The sequence below is a fragment of the Pteropus medius genome, unplaced genomic scaffold, assembly GCF_902729225.1.
Source record: "Pteropus medius unplaced genomic scaffold, Ma_sr-lr_union100, whole genome shotgun sequence".
Lineage (NCBI taxonomy): Eukaryota > Metazoa > Chordata > Mammalia > Chiroptera > Pteropodidae > Pteropus > Pteropus medius.
Window position 1 is genome coordinate 22105396 of NW_024354500.1, and position 22440 is coordinate 22127835.

At 33.3% G+C, this 22440-nt stretch overlaps 1 protein-coding gene across 7 annotated transcripts in view; it reads right to left on the reverse strand.

The window, feature by feature from the left end:
• Window positions 1-22440, reverse strand: part of ADGRB3 (adhesion G protein-coupled receptor B3) — a 654835-nt gene that overhangs the window by 371195 nt on the left and 261200 nt on the right. For 6 of the 7 annotated variants that reach the window (XM_039852889.1, XM_039852886.1, XM_039852892.1 and 3 more), the window contains 4 exons: window positions 19687-19848; window positions 14464-14628; window positions 3196-3360; window positions 2595-2759 (listed from right to left, as the gene is read on the reverse strand). In XM_039852889.1, coding sequence (XP_039708823.1) covers window positions 2595-2759; window positions 3196-3360; window positions 14464-14628; window positions 19687-19848 — 657 coding nt within the window. The remainder of the gene's footprint in view (window positions 1-2594; window positions 2760-3195; window positions 3361-14463; window positions 14629-19686; window positions 19849-22440) is intronic. The other variant, XM_039852893.1, reaches the window with a different exon arrangement.

A 22440-nucleotide genomic window follows, 5' to 3' on the forward strand; every position in this document is an offset into this window, starting at 1 on the left:
GCTATCAAAGGCCAATCCACCAGTAACATCTGCTTTCTGAGTGATATTAACCAGGAAAATATTGGAAAACAGACAAAAAGAAAAGACTGAAAATAGTAGGTTTTCACATTGTAGCAATGTAACAAAATCAGAGGAGCTATTACCTTTCTCCTATTTCAACCCTCAAAGCCTGGGCGTGTACAACAAGATTGAGTTAAATGAAATCCTTATTTGATGAGTTTGACTAATTTAAAAATTAGTCAACTTAATTATCTCTCCTATAACTACTCTATTCCTAAACAAGCAGTATTTAAAAAAAAAAAAAACAAAAACATGACTTTTTCATCCCTCTAATTTTCTTTTCTTATGAAGCCAAGAGTAATATCTATTTTTGGTCAGCATTGCTGTTTTTAATACTTTTATTTTCTCTATTTACCAATAAAGGATTATCCTAATCTTGATGGGAAAACATTTTTATTTACCATTTTTAATAGACACCATAACAGCTTTTGATTAAATTCAGATGATTAATTATTATTTTCATTAATTATCCAGATAAAGATGTGAGCGTATTCAATTTCTCCTTCCTGACAACAGAGGGTCTCTTGGCAAACTTGATTAATTTGTTTTGCATCCAAATCAAGAAAAGCATAAAAATAAATACTAGTTCTTTCTAACTATCTGAAGGAAAATTAAGAATAAGCAGTAATACTAAAAATAATACTTAAAAAACCCAGAAACATTGTTTAAAAGGAACATTTGTTGAGGCTTTGTCATTGACAAAAGGAGAAAAATACCTTAGCAACTGTTAAGATAATTTGGACATTTTTTCAGTTTAGATTGTTAATGTGTAAATTTGGAGCCATTATATTGCTACATATATAATATAATTTCAAATCATATTATCGAAAAGAGTAAAATGTAAATATTAGTTAATTCCAAAAATATATAATAAATATAACATAACATAATATAAAAAATTTTTACCATTTTGTATAATTTTTCAACCTGCTTTAAATCACGAAAGCAAGCAAAAAAACCTAGCAAATAAGTTATGTCTTTTTTTGTAAATAGATATGTAAAATGTTTTCTAAACAGCAGGTGGCAACCTTTGTAAATTTGATTGCAGCAGCACAATCTTACCTCTAATCTATATATGCAGCTGAAAGATAGTTTTAAAAGCCCAGCTAAGAACCCTGGCATGCTAAGACTAGTTTAGATGCTAAGTATGAGAAAGATTTTATTTAATCATGCCTACTGTTCTTATGACATTTCTCCGTGGGCAAAAATAAATGTTTTTGTTTGATACTTCTTAATTTTTATGCAGCACAGGAGAAATTTCGCAGTGCTCATCTGCAGAGATATCCTTCTCAACAAAACCCTGCATGCTGGTTATTTATCATCCTGAATTCACATGGCCTTCAGAATTAACAAAACGAACTTTAGATATTTTTAAGCTCTAAAAAAAATCTACTGACATATTGATACTCTAAGAGACCAGTTTCTGTTGGTATTAGAGAATTCATTATAATTCTAAGTACGGAGAAATACAACGTTTTGATCCTTAGATATCTCTTAGAATGCCTTGCTTTTTCTAAATTGAAGTAGTTATATTAGACAGAGGCAGAAATGCACAGCTTTCTGAATTCAAAAACGAACCTCAAACAGCTACATTCACCTTACACATCACTAGGAACCAGAAAGCCAGTGAGATAAGCAAGCTGGCCTAGAAAGAACTATTAGCAGCAATATGACTCTAACTGGGTTTTCAAATTTTCTAAGTTCAATACTTTCCCTTGTACTCAACAGTGGGATTTTAAAAATTCCATTCTATCACCATTTCTAGCATGTTTATAACAATTTTGCCTATGATATCATTCTAACATTCTAATTTTCATTTATTAAGTCCTCAGTATGTCAATAATAGTTTATTAAATGTACACAGAATTAGGAAGGGGGTCTTCGTCTTAAACAATTCTTTAAAATATATAATCTGTAGTCTGGGCAAGTTCTGACCTTTCGTTTTTTTTTTTTTTTCATCCTTATGCATAAAATCCTTTAATGTACAGCACTTCCACTCTTTCACTACTAATTAAGACTCTGCTTTTATTTTAAAATGTGCTTCTCAAAGGAATTTCCTTTTACAGTGAAAAATGGGGCAAGAGCAAGTAAATGGGATGTCCAAGGTCATACATCAAGATGGATTAACAGAAGACTTTACAAGTGTCTGAATTTCAAATGTCATCTCTTTATTTTCTTACTTGGCTATATAACATGTCTTTATATTTATACTATAAGTAATCTAAGGCAATTTGTTTTGTGTTCTCAGTAAACAAATATTTCATGAAAATAGTGAAAAAATAATATCCTAAACTAATTTAAATCATCATCTAGCCATGTTATTGTTCAATATGGCTACCTTTGTTTTATCATATTTTCAATGTAATTTTGCAGCTAATAATTTAAAAACCTGTAGAAGAAATCGCCTATGATACATCAACAGAAGAAACCCCATACATTATGGAAACAAGTGATTAGCAATTCTTCAGTTGAGGAAGTATTGCCTTGGGTAATACTTTTCACTAGGATAACCTCAGTTCATTCTTACTTCTTACCAGGACATCGCTGCTCACTGCATCTTCTCACTTCTTCGCCTGTTCCCTCACACTGCTGCCCTGTTATCGCTGCACCCTGACAGGTCCTTATTCTCCTTTCCCAGCCACCATCACAGGACTTGGAACATCCACTCCAATGACCCCACTGATTCCATTGACCATTGGCTGAAAGAAATGTGTCATGATCAGTGGCATGCTCACTGCTTCATAATGTTAAAATCTAAGTACAATTATTATCTGTTCAGTTTTTATTAACTTACTATCATGAATAAACTTTATTCAAATATTTGACTTGCTGGTCAAATAAAGAGCATTGTGATGAACAGAAGTTAAATTAAGTTTGTCAGAATCTTCAATGGGACATTGAAGTCTACTCTTAAAAAAGTACAAGTTTGGTGCTAAACTTTATAAACTTAACTGATAATTAAGAATCTCCTGAATTTTGCTGCTTTATTAATGTGATGTAAAGAAGGAGCTCTGTTACAATTGGCTTCATTTACTAGAAATATATAATCATCTGATTATACCATGACCATTTGGCGTGGTTCTGTCTCATTTTTTAAATGGCAGGCATCTCCTGAATGTAGCAATCAGGTCTTACCTGTACACTCAGGATTGTAGCACTCTCTGCTTTCTGCCCATGGTCCTCTGCATTCAGAACCCCCGTGAGCAGCTGCAGTGCACTGCCGGCTTCTCTGCTGGGTCCCATTCGAGCACGTTACTGAGCACTGGCTCCAAGAACTCCACTCCTGCCACTGTCCATCAACTGCCAAAGCAGAAAGAAAGATGGCGTAAGGAGATCTTCAGTAGAGGAGGCTATGCAGAAAGTATAAGGTAAAACTAACTTTGAAGATGAGTCCCAATCAAAGGACTCTAAAGGGATACAATGGAAGGTCATTAGCCTTAGGTTTTATTACTATCCTATTACCTTATTTTCTCACTTCTAATTACTTTTATGTATCCAGTATCAAAAGAGATTCATTTATTTTTTCAAAAATATTTATTGATCACCGAAAAATGTAAGACCTTGATGGGTACAGAGCAGAGTGAACAAAATAAATACTGACCGATAACTCATAGAGCTCATATTTTAGAGACAAAAGCCCTAGAATAAGTTAAACAATTTGTTACATGCTAAGTAAGTTAATTATATAGTAATGCCGTGAAGGATAATTTCAAAACACTATGAGAGAAGATTTCAAAGCATCTAGGGAATCTTCTTTGACAAAGTGAGGTTACAGGCAAGCCTTAAAGGATAACGAGGAATGCCTAGGGTAAGGGTATGTTCCATGAAGATATACAAAGGTCCTTGTCAGAAGAAACATGGGCACTTCCAGTGTTTGTGAATGAAGTCTTTGTGAATGGAATCAAGAGGGCCAGGTGAAGCATTCTGCCAGAGGAGGTTGGTAAAAAGGCAATGCCAGATTTTTCAGGCTTTTTGTTAACTGTGTTAGGGATTTGGACTATTATTCTCAGACCATTCAGAAGCCAGTGAAGGATTTAAATCGAATTCTATGACCATATCTACTACAGGGTGGAGACAGAATTATGGGAGAGGGTAGGGATGGTCTGAGCTAGGAAGTTGAAGCAGTGCTGACAACATGTCCTGGAAAGGTGAGAGAGCTGCTGGGGATGCATGGTGAGAGGATCTCCTGAAGGACTGGTCATGCGGGCTGAAGTGGAGAGAGGGTTGAGATGACTTCCCTGTGTCTGGTGACTAAAATATGACATAGATTGTTGAACTTGACTTTGAGAGATTCAGTTTGAGATTCATTCATTTACTCATTCAGTCAAATGATTTTTTGAGGGTCTATTAGTTAGCAGATATTGTGATAGGTGTCATGAGAGACATAGAAATAAAAGAATATAAATCCGAAACTTAAAAATCTTATAACTTAGAATTATTTTATGCATGTAAATAAGTAAATAAAAGGTTAAAAGCAATAGCATCTTAACATGGCACATGAAGGCTTTCAGAGAATAAATCACACTTATTTGGGGGGTGGGTAATTATGTTAGACTAGTATGGTGAGACTTGGATAATTTAGAAAAGGGAGACAGCATTTACAAAGGCATAATCTCATAGTTATGCCACAAAGGCATAATCATAAAATACAGGTGGGCAAAGAAGTCAGGCAAAACTATTTACCTAATTTAGAAAATATTAACTAGCATATAAGTGTTATAAAAGCACTAGTATATGACTGTCTACTTTTTCCAATATCATTCCTTGGTTCTTAGTCAATTTCCTCACAGTGAAAGAGAATTCACGAGAAATCTAAAGTTCCGACATAAGCTAATGTTGCTGTGAAAACCCATCCAAACAAATGAGAAAACCTGGCAGATTATGATAAGTACTTTCAACCTAATTTCAGGCCTTGCAGCTATCTATTAAAAAGAAGGTTGTTTAATAGGTATCTAGCTGTACTTAATAATCCCTTTGTGAGATTAAAAATCACAAAATACCAATTTAATCATCCCATTCATGGTACATTAGCATCTCGCTTTATTAAAGGTACCTAATACGATCTTATTGGCTAGGCAGTCCATTTGTCAGACAAAAAAGAAAAAAAAAAGTCTAGTAAATTGATAGGACTTTATAAATTATCCATTTCCTACTTTGACTTTAAAGATAAGTGAGTTTTTCATTTCAGAATCTTGCTCTCAAAGATAACATTTATTGAGCTTGCATTATGAACCCTCACTGTCCTAAGCATTATGAGAAAGGTTTGAAAACATGATTCATGCCTGCTCCTTGCCATCTATTTGCAAAAGAATGTACGAGTATTTAAATTATTGATACTATTCATAAAGCAACATATAAACAAAAATGAATTAGGTGGTGCCAACTTAATTCAGTGCTGAATGACTAGAACAAAGGAATATGTGATGTACTTAAGAATTCTGGTTTTAGGTAAGTTTTCAGTTATTTTTTTAAAAAGAATGTAAGTTACACACTCACTGGCAAAGAAAAGAGAATAAATCTTTCAAACTCAGGGGATGTGGAGTCAGGAATGATCAAGTAAAAGGTGTAAATCAGAGAGAAGATAATTTGGCAAGGGCTTGTATTATTGATCAATGAGTGAGAAAAGACCTTGCTGAAAAGAGATTAGAAAGAATGAGAATATTTATGAAGTATTTTGCTCATTAGGCTTTTCATGTTAAGAAGGCTTTTCATCACCATTAGTAAAAATTTTAATTTTAAATTCATACATTTGTAATTTGTAGTTCAGTCCTTTCAGCCAGTGTCCACATTTTATGCTTTGGCTAAAATTCAAGAATGAATTAATATAAGAAATCTGAGAAACCTTTTGAGGTTCATCACTAGTATCTACACCAGCAAACATGTTTTAGACAGGAACAGTTTTATTTATAAAATCAGTTACGGTAAAGAAATAATAAAATTGAAGATGTATCAAATGGACTTTTGATGTTTTTTTTTTTTTTCCCACTGAGAACTAGAAGTTCCTTTTATTGAACATTAACTGAACCATTATGAAATATTTTTTCTAACCACTCACTAGGTACCACAAGAAGTGAAGGGAGTGCTTTTTTCTCTTTAGCTGATGCTTAACTGGGAACCCAAAGTGATGAAACTTCTTCTCCTTTGGCCCTGAATTCAGGTTTCTCTTCACTTTTTTGAACATCCAAGAGATAGAGACAATCAATGCCTCTCCCCGCACCCTCCTCTGCCCTTGTGTACAGTTGTCTTCTGACATTTGTAAGAGATACCCCCAGAGTCATTGCAAACACATGAATTTGGAAATACCTCAAATCTTTTTTTCTAAAACTGTATTCCTATTGAAAGTTGATTATACATCTTGTCATTTTGTCAGAAAAGTGTTCTCTGATAATTTGGGGAAATGTAAGCACTCTAAAACTCCTCTAGGAGTTTCACAATGCACTCTCAAGTAAGGATTTACAGAGAATCTACACTGTGACTGGCATTGTTCTACTGCACTCTGGGAAAATTTGGGTGGCAAAGATCGTCCAAGTTCTGCTCTCATGGAACATGCAGCCTGAGGAGCTGTGGTGGAGACAGATGATAAGCAAGTAAACAAATGAATAAACAAGCAAGTTTCAGCTAGAAATGTTATGAAGAGAACACGATAAAAAAAGCAATGTGATATTGAACGCTCAGCCATACCTCTTAGGAGAGACCAAACATGAGTCCTATCTTTAGAAGGAGCTAGAAATAGGAAGATCTGTGGAAAGCTCTCTGAAAGTGCAACGTCTTGAGGTCAAGAAAGATATGCACATTCAAAGACAGAGAAAAGCTTGTGGGGATCATGAAAAGGGGGAAGTGGCAGGAGATGGGTCAGATGGTGTGCAGAAGCCAGATGTTGTAGGACTACATAGGCCATGTGATTAAGTAAGATGGGGAGTTATGGGAGGATTTTAAAGTAGGGGAGTGATGCGATATGATTTACATTTTAACACTTACTTTTGCAGTTGTGGATTGCACAAAGGCAAGAATGGGTATTGGGAGATGTTAGGGGACTATATTGTAACTCAGACAAAAGTGATAGAGGCTTGGTTCATGGTAGCATCAGTGGAGACAGAAAAAAGTGAACAAGTTTGTGATATTTTCTGGATGTGGAGCTGATAGGTTAGTGGCGGAGTCTGGAAAAATAGAGACTCAAGGTTGACTTTTAGGATTTTGGCTTACCAAAACAGATAAACGGTGGAACCTTTTTAATGTACTGGTTAGGTAAATGGTGGAATCTTTTTATTGTACTGGGTTAGACTAGCATTCAAACAGGTCAGGGGTATATATATAGCCCTGACACTGAAATGTCTATTTCGAACATGTTGAACTTGTAATGCCATTATAGACATAATAAAGGGAGTCTTGAACTACATAAACTTTAAAAAATGTGTCTCCCAAATTTATTTGGAAATTTAATCATCCTTCCTCTCTTTCTTTTTATCCTTTCATGGTACACTATTTGGTAAGCATCAAGTATATAATTTCTTCTATAATATGCAGCCAGTTTAAGAATCAACACTTTCTTAGGCTTTTTCAATTTCTCATTTCCATCATAAGCTTTTGTAGTTGGAATTTTTTAGTCTTATTTTTCAATTTAAAACCTCCTAGTGCTCATTACTTTATTAACCATCTTACAAAGGTGACTAAGAAAAGAGCACTGTAAGCTGTGTACTGAAGCCGAGAGAGTGCCGAGAGATTGGCCTGTCTTACCATCACGTAATGTGCTTCCTTATACAATGATGTGCACTGGGGACAGTTAAAGTTTCTCTTCAGCAATGTGACACATTACCAGATTTTCTGGATCCTGAAGAATTAAAATTGCAAAGGCTAAATTGCTAGCCTTTACTTTGGGGTTTACTTTTTTATGTGAACTTCCTCCTATCATAGAGTTGCAATTGGTTCACCTGGAAGAAAAACCTGTCTCCCGTGTATGGGGCCAAATTAAATTCTATGATACATTTTAATGAAAATGTTGCTTCAGTCTATTTTCACATCTTGACCAATAATGGTCACAATATAGGATAGGTTGAAAAGCAATGAACACAGATTGGATTATGTACTCATTCACAATGTCGCAAACATTTTGGATAAGAAAACTATCATTTCAGGGACTGTTCTGGGTTGATTGTCACCGATTGATAAAGCTATTTGTAGGAAGGAATTGGGTGGAGAAGAAGTCTAGCCCTGTCTTTGAGGCTGTCCGATTTAGTGATGGCAAACTTGGAGAGTACAGATTTTTATGCAGTTGGAAGTTACCCAGGGAACTAGAAAGCCCTTTTGGGGATACAAGACTGAAATATAAAAATTGCCATCATCTTGCTTTGGGTACATGTTGAGGAACATAAACCTATTTTTCCCACTTGCCATTTTAAATTAAACTACCAAAGATAAAAAAAATCAAAATGAAATATCGTTTTAAAAATTAAAATTAAAAATAGAAGCAAGTTATCGTGAAAAGGCTCAGAAAAAAAAAATCTTGGTACGTTAAGACAAAGTTTAAATGAGAAAAGAAATGAAATAGTAAAAGAAAGCAAGCCAGGACTCATAAACACACACGCTTTTAAAATCTCTTAAATTAAACAGGGAAAGATATCACTGGAATAATGCTAAAAATCTGAAATGACAAGAAGTGAATACAATTGCAGTACAATAGACTGGAAGTTTAAGAAGATAAAATGCAAATCAATTAAAAAACAGGTTAATGAGGCAGCATTTGAGTTTCAAATTGTAACATCCTCATGCAGAGAGAACTAGGGACCTTTAAACCAAGATCAGGCAAATGTTTCGCATCTTCCTACTCAATGCCCTCACCAGAAGGACTCCCTGCAGAGGGACCAGGGCAGGTCACCCACTCATAGATGCTGAGGAATAAAAATTTTAGGGTCATAGGAGACTGGAGCCTGTTGCTCTAGATAGCAGAGATACCTGGGTAAGGCTGTGTTCCTGAGGACCAACCCTTGGGTAATCCTTTCCTTCTTTACAGGGTTTGTAAGAGTCTGAAAATATACCTGGAAACTACAACTTGACAGGACCTCTAGGGAGGCTCTGAATTCGCAGACATGCATTTCTCAAAGGCAGGACTGACAAGTGTTGACACTACTCAATCTCATAGATTGACAGAAGCCCTAAGTATATACTTCTCTTTGTACAAACCCGGCCAAAGAATCCTTTTGAATCTGTGATTAAGTCTGTCCATAAAAAACAGAACTCAAAAACTATCATAATGTCCTGAATTTATTTCACTTATTTCTTCCCAAACCTCTTTTAAAGTAATAATCTCATATAAATCATGATAAATCTCTTCCATTTTATATTGTTTTATACTTTTTAAAGATCTTTCCACCTAATTTTAATCATATAACAATCCTATGATATAGAAGGTTAATAAATCCTGGCCCCATTTTATAAATGAGAAAATAAATAACTTGCCTAAATTAATATTTATAATTAAGGATTGAGAATGAACCTTAATCCATGTCTTGTAAATTCCAGACCACTGTGTTTCCCACAGAATCATAATTAAATTCATTACACATATTTCATGACATAAATAAAAACTTGTCAATCCTTTTTCATTTGTTTTAGTCTTCAATCTATCACTCAATTACTATTATCCCTATCTTCTATATTATTTGTACTCAACTACATAAATATATATCAGAATAAGAATTATCAACTCTAAAACAAAGAGGACCAAACTTAGATCATCAGTCCCTCCAATCTTTAATTACTGTCAAAGGGAAAAAAATATTACTATAAAATAATATACTATAAATAAAATTACATAAAGCCTGAGGCTTTGAACTAAGAACTTAAGTTTTTACTTTCTCTAAATAATTTAATTTTGGAAAAGGCTGTATCAATTTCATTTTGTGGATATACACTTGTACAATTTTAATGGAGGGCTTACATAGAAAATGTAAACATTTTATTGTGTCTGATACTTTTCTCCATTTAAATATTAATAAAAATAAAAACTATTAAAAACAGAAGCATCTAAAGTGATCAAAGCACCCTAAAGGAGGAGTCACATCAAGGCGACTTCCAGGTACTGGTCTGACACTTACAGCTAGACCTCAGTGCTCTTAGCAGTTTGCTTGGTGCTCGTGGCTAGGCTGTGTTCTCTCTCGTTGGAACTGAAACCATCACAGAGAACATTAATATCAGACAAAGTCACTCTCAGACTGTGATAAAGTGAGATAAAGCAAGGACACTTCATAGACAAAAACAAGGTCACAGTGAAACTGACAAAGTTCCAAATATTTTCTTCTCTCAGCTAACATGAGTGAGTCCCGCCTGCTTCTTTACCAATGATGGCTAGTCTTCCATCCTCCTGCAGAATTTAAGATACCCAATCATGGAATTCCTCCCGCCCCTTCCTGACATTATCAAATCCAGAGCAAAGTTTCACTTCCTTAAAACCTCCCTAAAATCACCAAACACAAATATAAACCCTTAAACTCTTAATAAGTCTTTTCTAACACCCTTTTACTGAGGTGCCCCACAGTTATCTATGTTGATTTTCCCTCACTGCCAAGAGTAATAAGTCCAATTTGTTCAACTACAAGTGTCATCCTGATGGACTTGACTGGAGGGCATTGCCATAATAATGATATTAATACTTATGCATTGTTTGCTATTTACCAAGTTCTCTCTCTCACACAGCATCTCACATAGTCTTCTCACAATCCCATGAAGTAGTATTACAATTGTCCCCATTTTACAGATGAAGAAACTAAGGATCAGAGAAGCAACACAGATATTAAAAGGTGAAATCTAAATTTAAATATATGTATTCTCTTGCAAAAATCCAAGATCTTTCCACTACATCATAGCAATGCATTATTAAATAGACCCAGAAAATGTCCTATAAGTTTTCGGGATGAGTACTAGAAATTTCGATATGTGCATGTCAAGAAAATCCATTCAATAGTAATTTATTGGATACTACCAGGTACAAAGATGTATGGAAAGATAAACAAGAAATGGAAGAGAATTTCCTTGACCTCGAATACATCAGTTAATACTACTATGAACTTGATGCTCAATTAGTGACAGCAATGGAAATTCAGAGAAAATAGAAAACATAGCTTGGAATGTCAGAATTTCTTAGTTTGGTGAGATAAGAGAAACAGATCACAAAGACCATTGAACATACACGTATTCATACGCATCCTTCCATATTACATTAATTACTAGTACACATGAGAAAAGGAGGAAAATGGGGTCACATAATGTTTGAGTCAGTGAATGAATCCTAGTGAATTCCTTTTGTTGCTCCATATTTCTGGTCCACCTTCCCTAAACCAACACCTGTCTCTGTTCTCAGATATGGTAGACAAATTAGTAATTAATGACTTAAACTTGGTTAATACTATAGCTACCTTTTCCTTTTCTATCTTTTCTCCATATATAAATCCCAGGCAAATGGTTTACCGTCACCTCCAAAGAAGTGGCATAAAATTGAACATTGACTAAGGAAAATACCTGCTAAAAATGAGATGTCATTTACTTATAAGTTGATATCAAAATTTTTGTGAACAAAACATATTTCATTATTTGATGTGAACAATACACACCAACCCTACATAGCATCCACTTCATTATTGTGGTTATGTGTGTTTGTTAAGGCAGGATTCTAGAATGTTGTTTTGACATGATCTCACACGAAAACATCACTGGCTAGATTTGTCAAGGTCAAATCTAGCAAAGGTGGTGAGAAGAGACCCAATTCGTTGTTTCAAATGTTTCTTCTGTCCTCTTCTGGTCTTCACTACATAATTGGCCTAACCATGGAGAACCGAGTGTAGGTCTTGGCTGACTGTCTTCGTTATTGATGCACTCCCTATCACTGTTTTACCCCTTAAGATGATGTCTTAGGAATCTCAGGTAAGATGAACCTGCTGAGAAATGTAGGTTGGAACCACTGAGTTCTCAAATCACCACCTTTCATTGAGGTAGAGTATTTTTATGTGTTTTTCAGAACTACATTCAAATTTTCACATGCTTATGTCTGAATCTTCTGAAGAAATTACAAATTTGAGATCAGGAACTATATCTTCTTCTTGGTAATGTCTTATATCTTGTTGATACTTGACAATACTTTTATATTTAGTGAAGATGCCTGAGTCTGGCTATAAGACAATTAGTTCTAAGGGGAATTCCAAATGTTTACACCAAATAAATCTTGCATATTTTAAAAGCACAATTCCAAAACTTTTGGCGGAGTATAAAAACTTTTTTTAAAATCATAGCTATTAGAATTCCCTTTCAGATTGTAGGGAAACTGAGTAACAACATGGTTAGAGTTTTACGTCTTTTATGATGCAGCTAAATTCAAGAATGAAAATAATGGGAGCCAGAGATGGTACAAGATAAATTCATTAAGTATTCAAGATGGACTCATAATGCTCATTTATGAGAATATGAGTTAAGCCAAATTTAATAATAATATAAACAAAAATCCAAAAATTGAAGAACTATACAAAAGAAAGACATTCAATTTTTATGGTCTTAGAGTAACTCCAAAGATAGTGTAATACCGTTAAACACAACTACCTTGAAAACAGATGATGTTCTTACTTGAATGATAAAGCAACAACTATATCAACTTAGGAAAATTAGTTTTCTTATCTGAATTCTAACAACTTAGTATCCCTATCTACTGATATTCGAGCATTTTATTCCTAGAAAAGTTCATGGAAAGTAGACTGTAAGAAACTTGGTTGATAATATTTTAACAGATCAGTACCATTTTATCTTTGTACTGGGGATCAACTGACATAAAAGAAGTAATAAAAACTAATCTATTAAAAAAGATTCTATACTTAGCTATTATTTTTTATTTTACCATGTTATCTACTTTTTTACATTCCATGAAAAAATAAGAGTGAACTATATTTGATTTACTGTAAATGTCACAGCTCAGCACTTAAAAATAAAAGATTCTAAAATTTGTGTAAGCTTGTCCAAATCTTTGGAAAAAAGGCAGGGCATAAATATATATGTATGTGTCTGTGTGCTTGCCTATCTGCATGTTTATAGAAAGACAGAAATAAGACAGAATGTAACTGATTTCAGAAATAAGTTTTCTGGGAGTAATTTGCAAATAAGTAACCATGGCTTCTGGCTCCTCAATATTCATAATTACATGGACATTAAAATGTATGAGTTATACTCATAGAATTAATAAAACTCTAGAGTAATGATGTTACTCAATATAACCATTACATATTTAAATGTATATTTCTATGTATAGGAACCTACTAGTCTTTCTCTGAAGTAAAAGGGAACAAGTAAACTTGTTAGATGACTGTTGAATGTCTATATTTTGGATGGTTTTTCATTGTCTTAAGATGTTTTAGATACTTAAAATTTCCAGAAGAACTTTGAATCACTGTCTCATAGCATAGGATATTAACTTGGGGAACTTAAAGTACAAATAGGACTGAATGTGAGTTGGACGATGTGTTAGAAGCACATTACTTATATCTCAGCTATGTTGCTTACATGCAGAATATGTGCCTGAATGGGCCTCTAAGAAAAATCGCCCAAGGAGTAGATGAATGATTATTTATTTTGGTCTTTGCCATTCTTGTTAGCCTTTGTCATTTGTCACTTAAGTCTGTCTCTTCCTTTAAAATGTGCCTATGCTAGTCCTGGGAGGTTCTGTCATTTGCGTGTTGGTATGTGTGTGTGTTTTCTCTCATAAATTGCAGGCTTTCTGAAAAATAGAGATCAGTCTTTCTCATTTTGTAGATGTTGTTTTATGTCAAGGATAGGTAAAATAGAATTTAAACATTTTAAAAGAAAGAAAAACTTAAGATAATATAAATATATCCTAAAAACAGACTACATAGTCTTCATAATCACATAAAGATTATGTCATTTATTATCTAACCATTTATGCACCTTGCAGCAAAACTAGATTTGATTTCCTAGCAAATATTTATCATTTTCATGTATGGTCATTTGCACATTTCCACTCTTTAACTGACTGTAAGAGAATAACATCAAAAGGACTTCCTCTAAACCAATCTCTCTAGTTATAATATGAAGGCAATAGTCAATTTCAACTCTTTGAGACTTCTTATATTTTTTACAGGATAAAAAACCAAGTATAGATAAAATCATAATGGAAAGCATTAATATATATATTTGTGGAAATACAATAAAGGTAAGCATATACTCGGTCAAGGAAATAATATATACCATTGCATATGATAGTATCGATGAAGTTTTAAGCAAGAAACAATATCCAAAAGTCACATTTCGTAATGTGACTAAATGAAGGTTGTGCTCTTAATATTTCCTATGTACATCATGGATCATTTACAAAGTATACAAATGCAAAGATCACCAAATGCTGAATACGCTCACCTGGGCAGAGAGCAATATTACAAGGCTTATGATGTGTTTCAGGTCCTTCACATGGCCTTCCTCCATACTGAGGAGGTGTGCACGACCTTGTTCTTGTTCTTTGGCCTCGACCACATGTAAATGAACATAAACTCCATGGTGACCACTCCTCCCAAACTCCATGTACTGTAACAAAGCAAAGAAGCTTCAACAACAAAAGCAGAGGTAAAGTCAAAGATCTTTTCCCTCATAATTAAGGAAAAGAAAACTCATCAAATAGATAAATATGAAGATATTTTACAAATTCAGTTAACATTGTTATTTTCCACAAAACATAAAAGATAAATAGAAAATTCATTAAAATAATGAAAAATTGCATGTACTTTTTCTGCATTAGAACAGTTATTCATGACATACAGTTTAAATGTTTCCTTTTCTTAATGGAAAGGATATATGTTTTTAATGAAAATGTACCTCTCTCCTCCATGACAAAATAGTAATGAGTTACTTTTAAGTAAAAGTAATGTCAACTAAGGTAGTATAGAAAACTAAATCTGATAACAGAGATGCTCTTCTGGAGTTAAATTTGCATTTAAATAGATAAGGACCAACTTAAATCTTTCAACAAAGTTTCAAGATTAATGACTTTTATGGTGTCAGGGGGAAAAGCTAAAAACTGATGGTAATATTTTAAATAGCTTTTTAACTTCAAATTAAAAAAAAATAAATGTATTATTGTCAGTTAAAAACACAGGTGTTTAAATCACTGTCTTTCTAGTAGGAGAGAAATTTCAAAAACTTTATCTACTTGCATAACATCTTCTTCCTGAACCTGTTTAAAAAGGAGTGGCAAATATGAAGATCTATTTCTAATAGCCCTGACACCAGAAGATGATTTTCGTCTTCTAGTAACCTAATGGCACTGGAAATCCTCCCAATAAAAATTTCTATAGAAAACATGATCTAATTAAAATTATGCCTAACATAACTCATTGATACAGGAATACTCTAAGTATCCCACTGCAATAAGTTCAAACTTGATCAGAAATACTAACATAATTTGTGTTCCTTCATAATAATCATTGTCAATAAATAGTGACATTTTTTGCAAAAAGTGCATTTGGGTTGAAAGGTTAGATTCTTTCCTTGCACTGTGAAATCACCAATCTCATCCCAATTCTTAATACTTGAGACCATAAATAATAGCACTCCATGGATAATACAAATAAAAAGAAGCTGGGCAAAATGCACTCTTGGTTCAAAAGCTCCTGTCTTACCTCTAGTCTTATCATGATCGTGGAAGTTCATGAGCAGATGTTTGAAATGATACCCACTGGAAGGAGTAGGGTGAGTAGAAATTTATAATAGAAGATGAAAAAGATGTTCATATTTTTCTCAACATTGGTAAGGGAAAGCAGAAGTCCACATAAAGTGTCAGAAGAGTTATGTGAGGATATATAGCATATCTAGAATCTTTTGCATGTACATTCTAACCAAGTTGTTACTGTAAAGACACATGTATGAATTATGAGTTAACCCCATTCTCTTCTATTTATGCTACTGGGTTGCTCCAAATAGTTGTGAAAATAACTTCAAATATGGAAAAATTAGCCAAGTTTAAGTAATATTCAGAGACAAATTCTTTAAGATTTTGTGAAACTTGCTGGAAAACATATTTTAAAAATACTATATAAAAAAATAGCAAAAAAACAATTATGATGTTTACATTTTCTCATGTTTGAGAAAACCAAAGCCAATTTGTATTTGCTGATTGAAAAGAAATAGTAAGTCTGTATTTAATCTAAGAAAAAAATACACATATACATATATTTATATACAGGTATATATAATCAATTATAGCAAGATATTTTAATTTATATGAATATATTTTATTAAGTTATATGTATACCTTTAATTTTGCATTTTTATCTAATTACCAAGATTTCTGTATTTAAAAACCTCTTCTCTTATTTTATCTATAACATGAATACTGTAAATAGGGCCATCTTAAAACATTAAGGATGTTGCTAAACATCCCAAAATGCTCATGCCAGCCCCCACAACAAAGGTTTATCTATGTCGAAATGTCAATAACGACAAGGTTGAGAAATCCTGGAAGGGATCTTAAAACTATAGTCAGAAATCAGGACAGGAAATACACAATTTAATGTAGTTTCTTAGTTTTCTCAGTTTACTTTAGCTAATCCCTATCAATTTCTGCTTCAAGTAAGAAGAGTTTCTGAAGAGACTATAATGTCAAAGAAAAAATTTTGCAACAGGCTGGTTATCTTAAGATAAATATTAGAAGTAAGACATTATTATGCAATTTAGCTAAGAAAACCCTTGTTTTTGAAATTTGAATAATATAGGTAAAAGGTGACTAATTTATAGCACGACTGATTGGCCTTTAATATGCAAATAAATATAAGCTCTAATTCTATCATTCCACATATTTTGTGGAAAGTGACTTTAATATTCAGTTTGTCCTGTGTCATTTTCATTAATTAAATGCCAAATACACATGAGTATCCACAGTGTGACAAGTGGGTTACTGATTTCTGAGCTCATTTTCTTATTGGGAATTTTAGTAATTTAAAGTTTTATTTTAGAAAGATATTTAGACTGTTTAAAGTGCTATTTGTTTTTAAATTCACTTTCTGTCACTATTTTCATCAAATATTATATCAAAAAATACATATTTATTAGTATGGGAAATAACTGAACAAAACATTTAATAGAATATTTCATAACAAATACAATAACCATTTGAAAGCTAACCCAACATCCTATAGTGGAATATTTATTCTACATTTTTAAAATAATAATGTTGTTAAATTATTCTTCATGGTTGAAAAATAAAAAAGAAATTACACAAGTTCTTTTCATTCTCTTTAATTCAACATCTGAACTATAACAATGATTAAAAGATGCATATTTCTTATCATTGGAACTATTTCACCAAATTTAGAAAGATAAACCTATGTTTATATGATGGTAAAGAGAAACTAGGAATTAGTATATCTTTCTTCAGTAGATATAATGGTAGGAGGTTTAAAAAATTGAAGAAAAACTTTATAATCATAGAATATTATTATTTTCTGGACATCAGACACAGAGTGAAAGGGAAAGCACTCTGTTCCCATTACAGACATTCTCTGTGCCCAGTGAAGGGATTAATCAGCAGTGTCTGGCAGATGGATAAAAATTTCCACATGTCAACTATATGAATGTGCATAACTAGTGGCTAGAAAGTAAGCTCTAAATGGAGAATTGTGGAGAACACTTTAGCACCCACTCTGACTTCCATTTGGAGATCCACTTGCCATTAGACTCTTCCTTGTATGTTGAAAGGATCTTGATTATTCAAAAGGATGCTGACAAGATAAATTTATATATCAAGTACAGCTTAATTCTGTATTGACATTTTTCTCACTGCCAAGGGCAGGAAACTTGACCCTGTAACCCTTAACATGAATACTGTAAATAGGGCCAGTTTAAAGTATTAGTCTAGACAACGTTCTCTACTCACACCCAACTGAAAGTCCATTAGTATTTACCCATGAGGACGTTTTACCTATTAAATTTAGAAATTTTATAATTCTTAAAATCCCAAGCTCCTTCTGCTTCTTGTTTCCCTTCTCTTGCTAAACGTTCCTAGCATTTGTTTGCTCTATGGTCCGTTTTTGTCATCTTTTCATTGTCTTTCCCTTTCCATGACCAACTTAAGCATATTTTTCCCTCTGAATCTTTTTTTCGGTTGATGTTTTTTCTCATCTAGTCCAATTCCCCTACTCTTGCTGACTTTTCCTGTTTTTGGTGGGAATTATTTATTCTGTCTTCCCTTCCTTACAGCTTTCTGCACTGTTTAGCTTTTAATCCTACCTTCATCTACGGTTTTGTGTCTCCCATTTCTGTTATAAAGGGATCTCCCACCACATTGCATCACTCTTCCTCCATGTTCTGCCCATCACTTCCTTTAACATTTATTCTTTCCAGATATCTTTTCTTTTATTGTGATAATAAATACATAATGTAAAATTTACTGCTTAAACTATTTTTAAGTGTATAATTTAGTAGTGTTATATTCACACTGTTGTGAAACAGATCTCCAGAACTTTTTCATTTTACAAAACAGAAACTCTCTACCCATTAAACAACAACTCCTCCAGACTGCCTTTTAATGGGTTGCCCTTGCCCATTCTTCTGGGAAATTGGGATTATCCCTGCGTTTTCCCCATGTCACCCACTCCCTACTCTCACTTTTAGCAACTGCAGAATCAGCCATCTCTGAAAATGAAACTCAGCAGGAAACTTTTAAGCACAACTTTGCGGATGAAAGGCTGCTGCAGTGCCAGTGCTTTTCTGCAAGCCCAACCCTTTTTGCAGGCCTCGGGAAGGGCTATAAATGCATATGCAGTGGTCAAAAAGTTTGCATCACCCATCCACGAAATGGCTGACAAAAATATAAACCTGGAGATTCACAATATCATGTGCTTCGGACTTCTTAAAAGAAAGTCCAAATTCCTTTTAGTACTTATTGTTACGTGAAAGTCAGTGGTTTGAGAGGGAGAAATGCCTATAATATCTATGTATGCATTAACTAAGAACAAAACTTAGATGTAACATGGAAAATCTGACCCTAAGTGAGCAAGTTATATATATATATTGTGTTAAATAGAACACAGCACAATATATATATTTTTCATTAATGACTTTAAGTTTACAAAACAGTGGATGGTGCTGATGAGGACAGTCAGTTGAATGAAATAAACTAACAAAAACTCCTTGAGTCAGGGGCACTATTTTTCTTAATAGTCGTAAATAAATGGTAGAAAAATAGCTGACTGCCTTAATGACTATATCAACTACTGCCTTAGACAACAGGTAGAGATCATATTTCCAGCATGCTGGCAAATTACATTATTCTTCAAACATTCAATTGGACATTTTCACCATCTAAAATAAGAAAAGATATTGAAGCTTAAATACTATTAGAAGCAGAAATAGAAATTTCAAGCTTATAGTTGCAGTGGGTAGGGGAGTCACATGTAATTTCTTGACTGCTCTGAAAGCAGAAATAATCACATACATGATAAAATTTCACAGTTGAATAAGAATTACACTTATCCACTCTAATTAAAATGCTTATACCCAGTTTATATGAAAATAACAAATCAATCGTTCCAAATGCGTAGCATGACACAATTCAATAACATCCACATTTGTAGTTGCTGCTAACACTACCTGGACAGAGGGCAGTGTTATTGCAAACCCTTGATTCTCTTAATGGGCCGCTGCAGTGTGTCCCGTAAGGTGATACACAAGTTCTGGTTCGCACCTGCGACCCTTGACCACAAGTAACTGAGCATGTGCTCCACTGGGACCACTCTTCCACACCAGATTCACCTGCGTGCAAGACAACAAATAAATATGAAATACTGTCTTGAATATTCATCTACTAAGCATTATACTAAAATTGACATTAGGCATGCAAGAATAATTTAAATGTAAAAATATGACAGTATATCAAAAGGTACAAGATGACATTTCAGAGAAAAATAAATTTAAAGCAGGATATATATTATGCTGATGCAAAGTCCAAGTTTGCTGTCACCTTGTTAGCGAAACTACTCTTCACAAATTCCACTGTGCCATGGACACAAGGAAGGGGCCAGTCAGTATTTTTCAAAAAGAATGACTGTTGAAGCAATTCTCTTAAAGCTTTGTACTTTGATGGAAGAGGAAGCAAAATGTATTGGTAACCCACTCTGGCTTTGGTGAACAGGAATATATTGATGTATCCTTCCCTAATTCTTTATTGCGCAACCTCCTTTCTAATGCCGGATGAGGTGGAGCTCTGGGAGTTCGGACATATCTAATTTTTAATGTGTTGAACACTGACACTTATTTATAATTTATTCCTAGTGCAATTCCTACCTTATCATCCTATGACAGCTATTTATTTTGTGATAATTTATTGAAAGCCTTTAGCCACAATTTTCTCCATGATCTAAAGTAGAGAAGTAATTTTTACTTGAAATGAAAGAAAATTCCTCTATGATTTCTGTTAATTTAATATGAAACTAAATTTTACTGAGAAATAGGGCCCTAAAAAGCCAGTGAATGTCTGAATTCATTAATTTTCTTAGAGGAAGGAAGCATCACGTTGAAACTATGTCGAATTTCTATTATTATTTAAAGTCATTTCCCAAAATTACTTAAAGTGAATAACTTCTAAGACCATTACAATGAGTTTCTAATTCTGTATAGGATAGATTTTTAATACTGATTTGAAAAAGTGTAGTTGCTTTTCCTCATATACAAAATTGGGTCATTTACCTGCTGTCAGGAACTATTTAAATTAACCATTTAGTTGTTGAAAATGTTTACAGGTAAAATGTTTCTGAAAACTTCGTGTAAATCAAGGAGCGATCTATATTTTATAGATTCCATTTCAATTTGCCTTTGGGATAGGATTCAAAAAATAGACTATGATAATCCATTTGTCCATCTTTTTTTGAAAGGTTGGTAAATGACTTAGAAATTACTTGCAGTGCTATTCAAGGCAGCTGGTCCACAGACTGGTCCTCTGGGACAGAAGGAGGTTGGGCCAAAATGTGACTCAATTTGCTGATATCTTCACAGAGAATTTCTTTAAAAAAAAAGTTGGCTGAAATAAAACATGTGCTTGATAAAGTAGTTGAATTTACATTCCGTTGTAAGTGTGTAATTTCCTAGAAGGCCCATAACAACTAATTCACAAAGTATGGGTCCGCAGACCACACTTTGAGTAGCACCCTTAAGAAGTATTTGCTTATATTGGTCTGCATTATTTACCCAGAGTCATAGATTATAAAGCATTTATAACTGGATATATATCATAAGGGACCAGACAGGGGTAACTGGGACGACATATTACATAAATGGGGCTTCTTTTCAATGTTGGGATCATGTTTGTTCTAGAAATACTATATATATCACCCATGATGGTATCACTATTTTTTGCCTTCACCAATTTATATATAATTCATAAAAAAGTGATTGGATTACTGTTTGAATAATATTTAAAGCCATGCCTCATAATTTGCTCTTTTACATTAAAGAATATTCTATTGAAATCATTCTATAAACTCTATAATATGATAATCATTAAAGATATCCACACACATATATGTATATGATAATTTTAAGCTTAAAATTAAGGAAAATATAATGCAAACTTTTTTCTTTTGATATTTCAACCTGTGCTTGTGGTGAGATTAAGTGAAGTAGAAATATCATGTTTGTATGTTATTAATTAAAAGCTGGAAAACCTTGAACAATGTGAATTCTATAGTAAGTAAAATTCTATAGTAAGTAAATCTATTTAGTTATGAATAAAATTATATTTTTCCCCAAAAGCAATCATTCTCTTACCCTTGCATTGTTATAATGGCAGAAAAAATATATCTTAATTAAACTGAGCAATGAATCAAGATCAAGACCTACTTTTAAATGTATTTTTGTACAAATATGTAAAAATTTAGATTGCTTCTGAAAATATATTATAAAGATGTTGAACAGGCTAAGCAGTGATGCCTGGATCATGAGAAACTGATAATTGGAGCTCAGAACTGGCCTTCACTCTCTCTCAAACTGCTGGTTCATTTTGTTGATCAAAAACAAAATAAAGAAAGAAATAAAATACTGGCTTTCAAATTATAGATCTAATTTTGCCACTCAAATACTGGCCTACCTACCAATATGACCTTGCTATATCTCAAAGGCTTTAGTTTCAAGTGACATTTCCACTAAATAGTTATGATTTCCATGCTGCCACTTCCGCATTCCAAAAGATATGAAGACTATTCTGGTCGAACACATTGGGTCATTGTGAGAAATAGCTTATATATTTTATAAGGAAAATATATATTTAAAAACTTATTAATCTAGTAAAGTATAATATGAAGTAGTCAATTTTTAATATATTTGTCTTTGGAGATAGCATAGACTAATTTG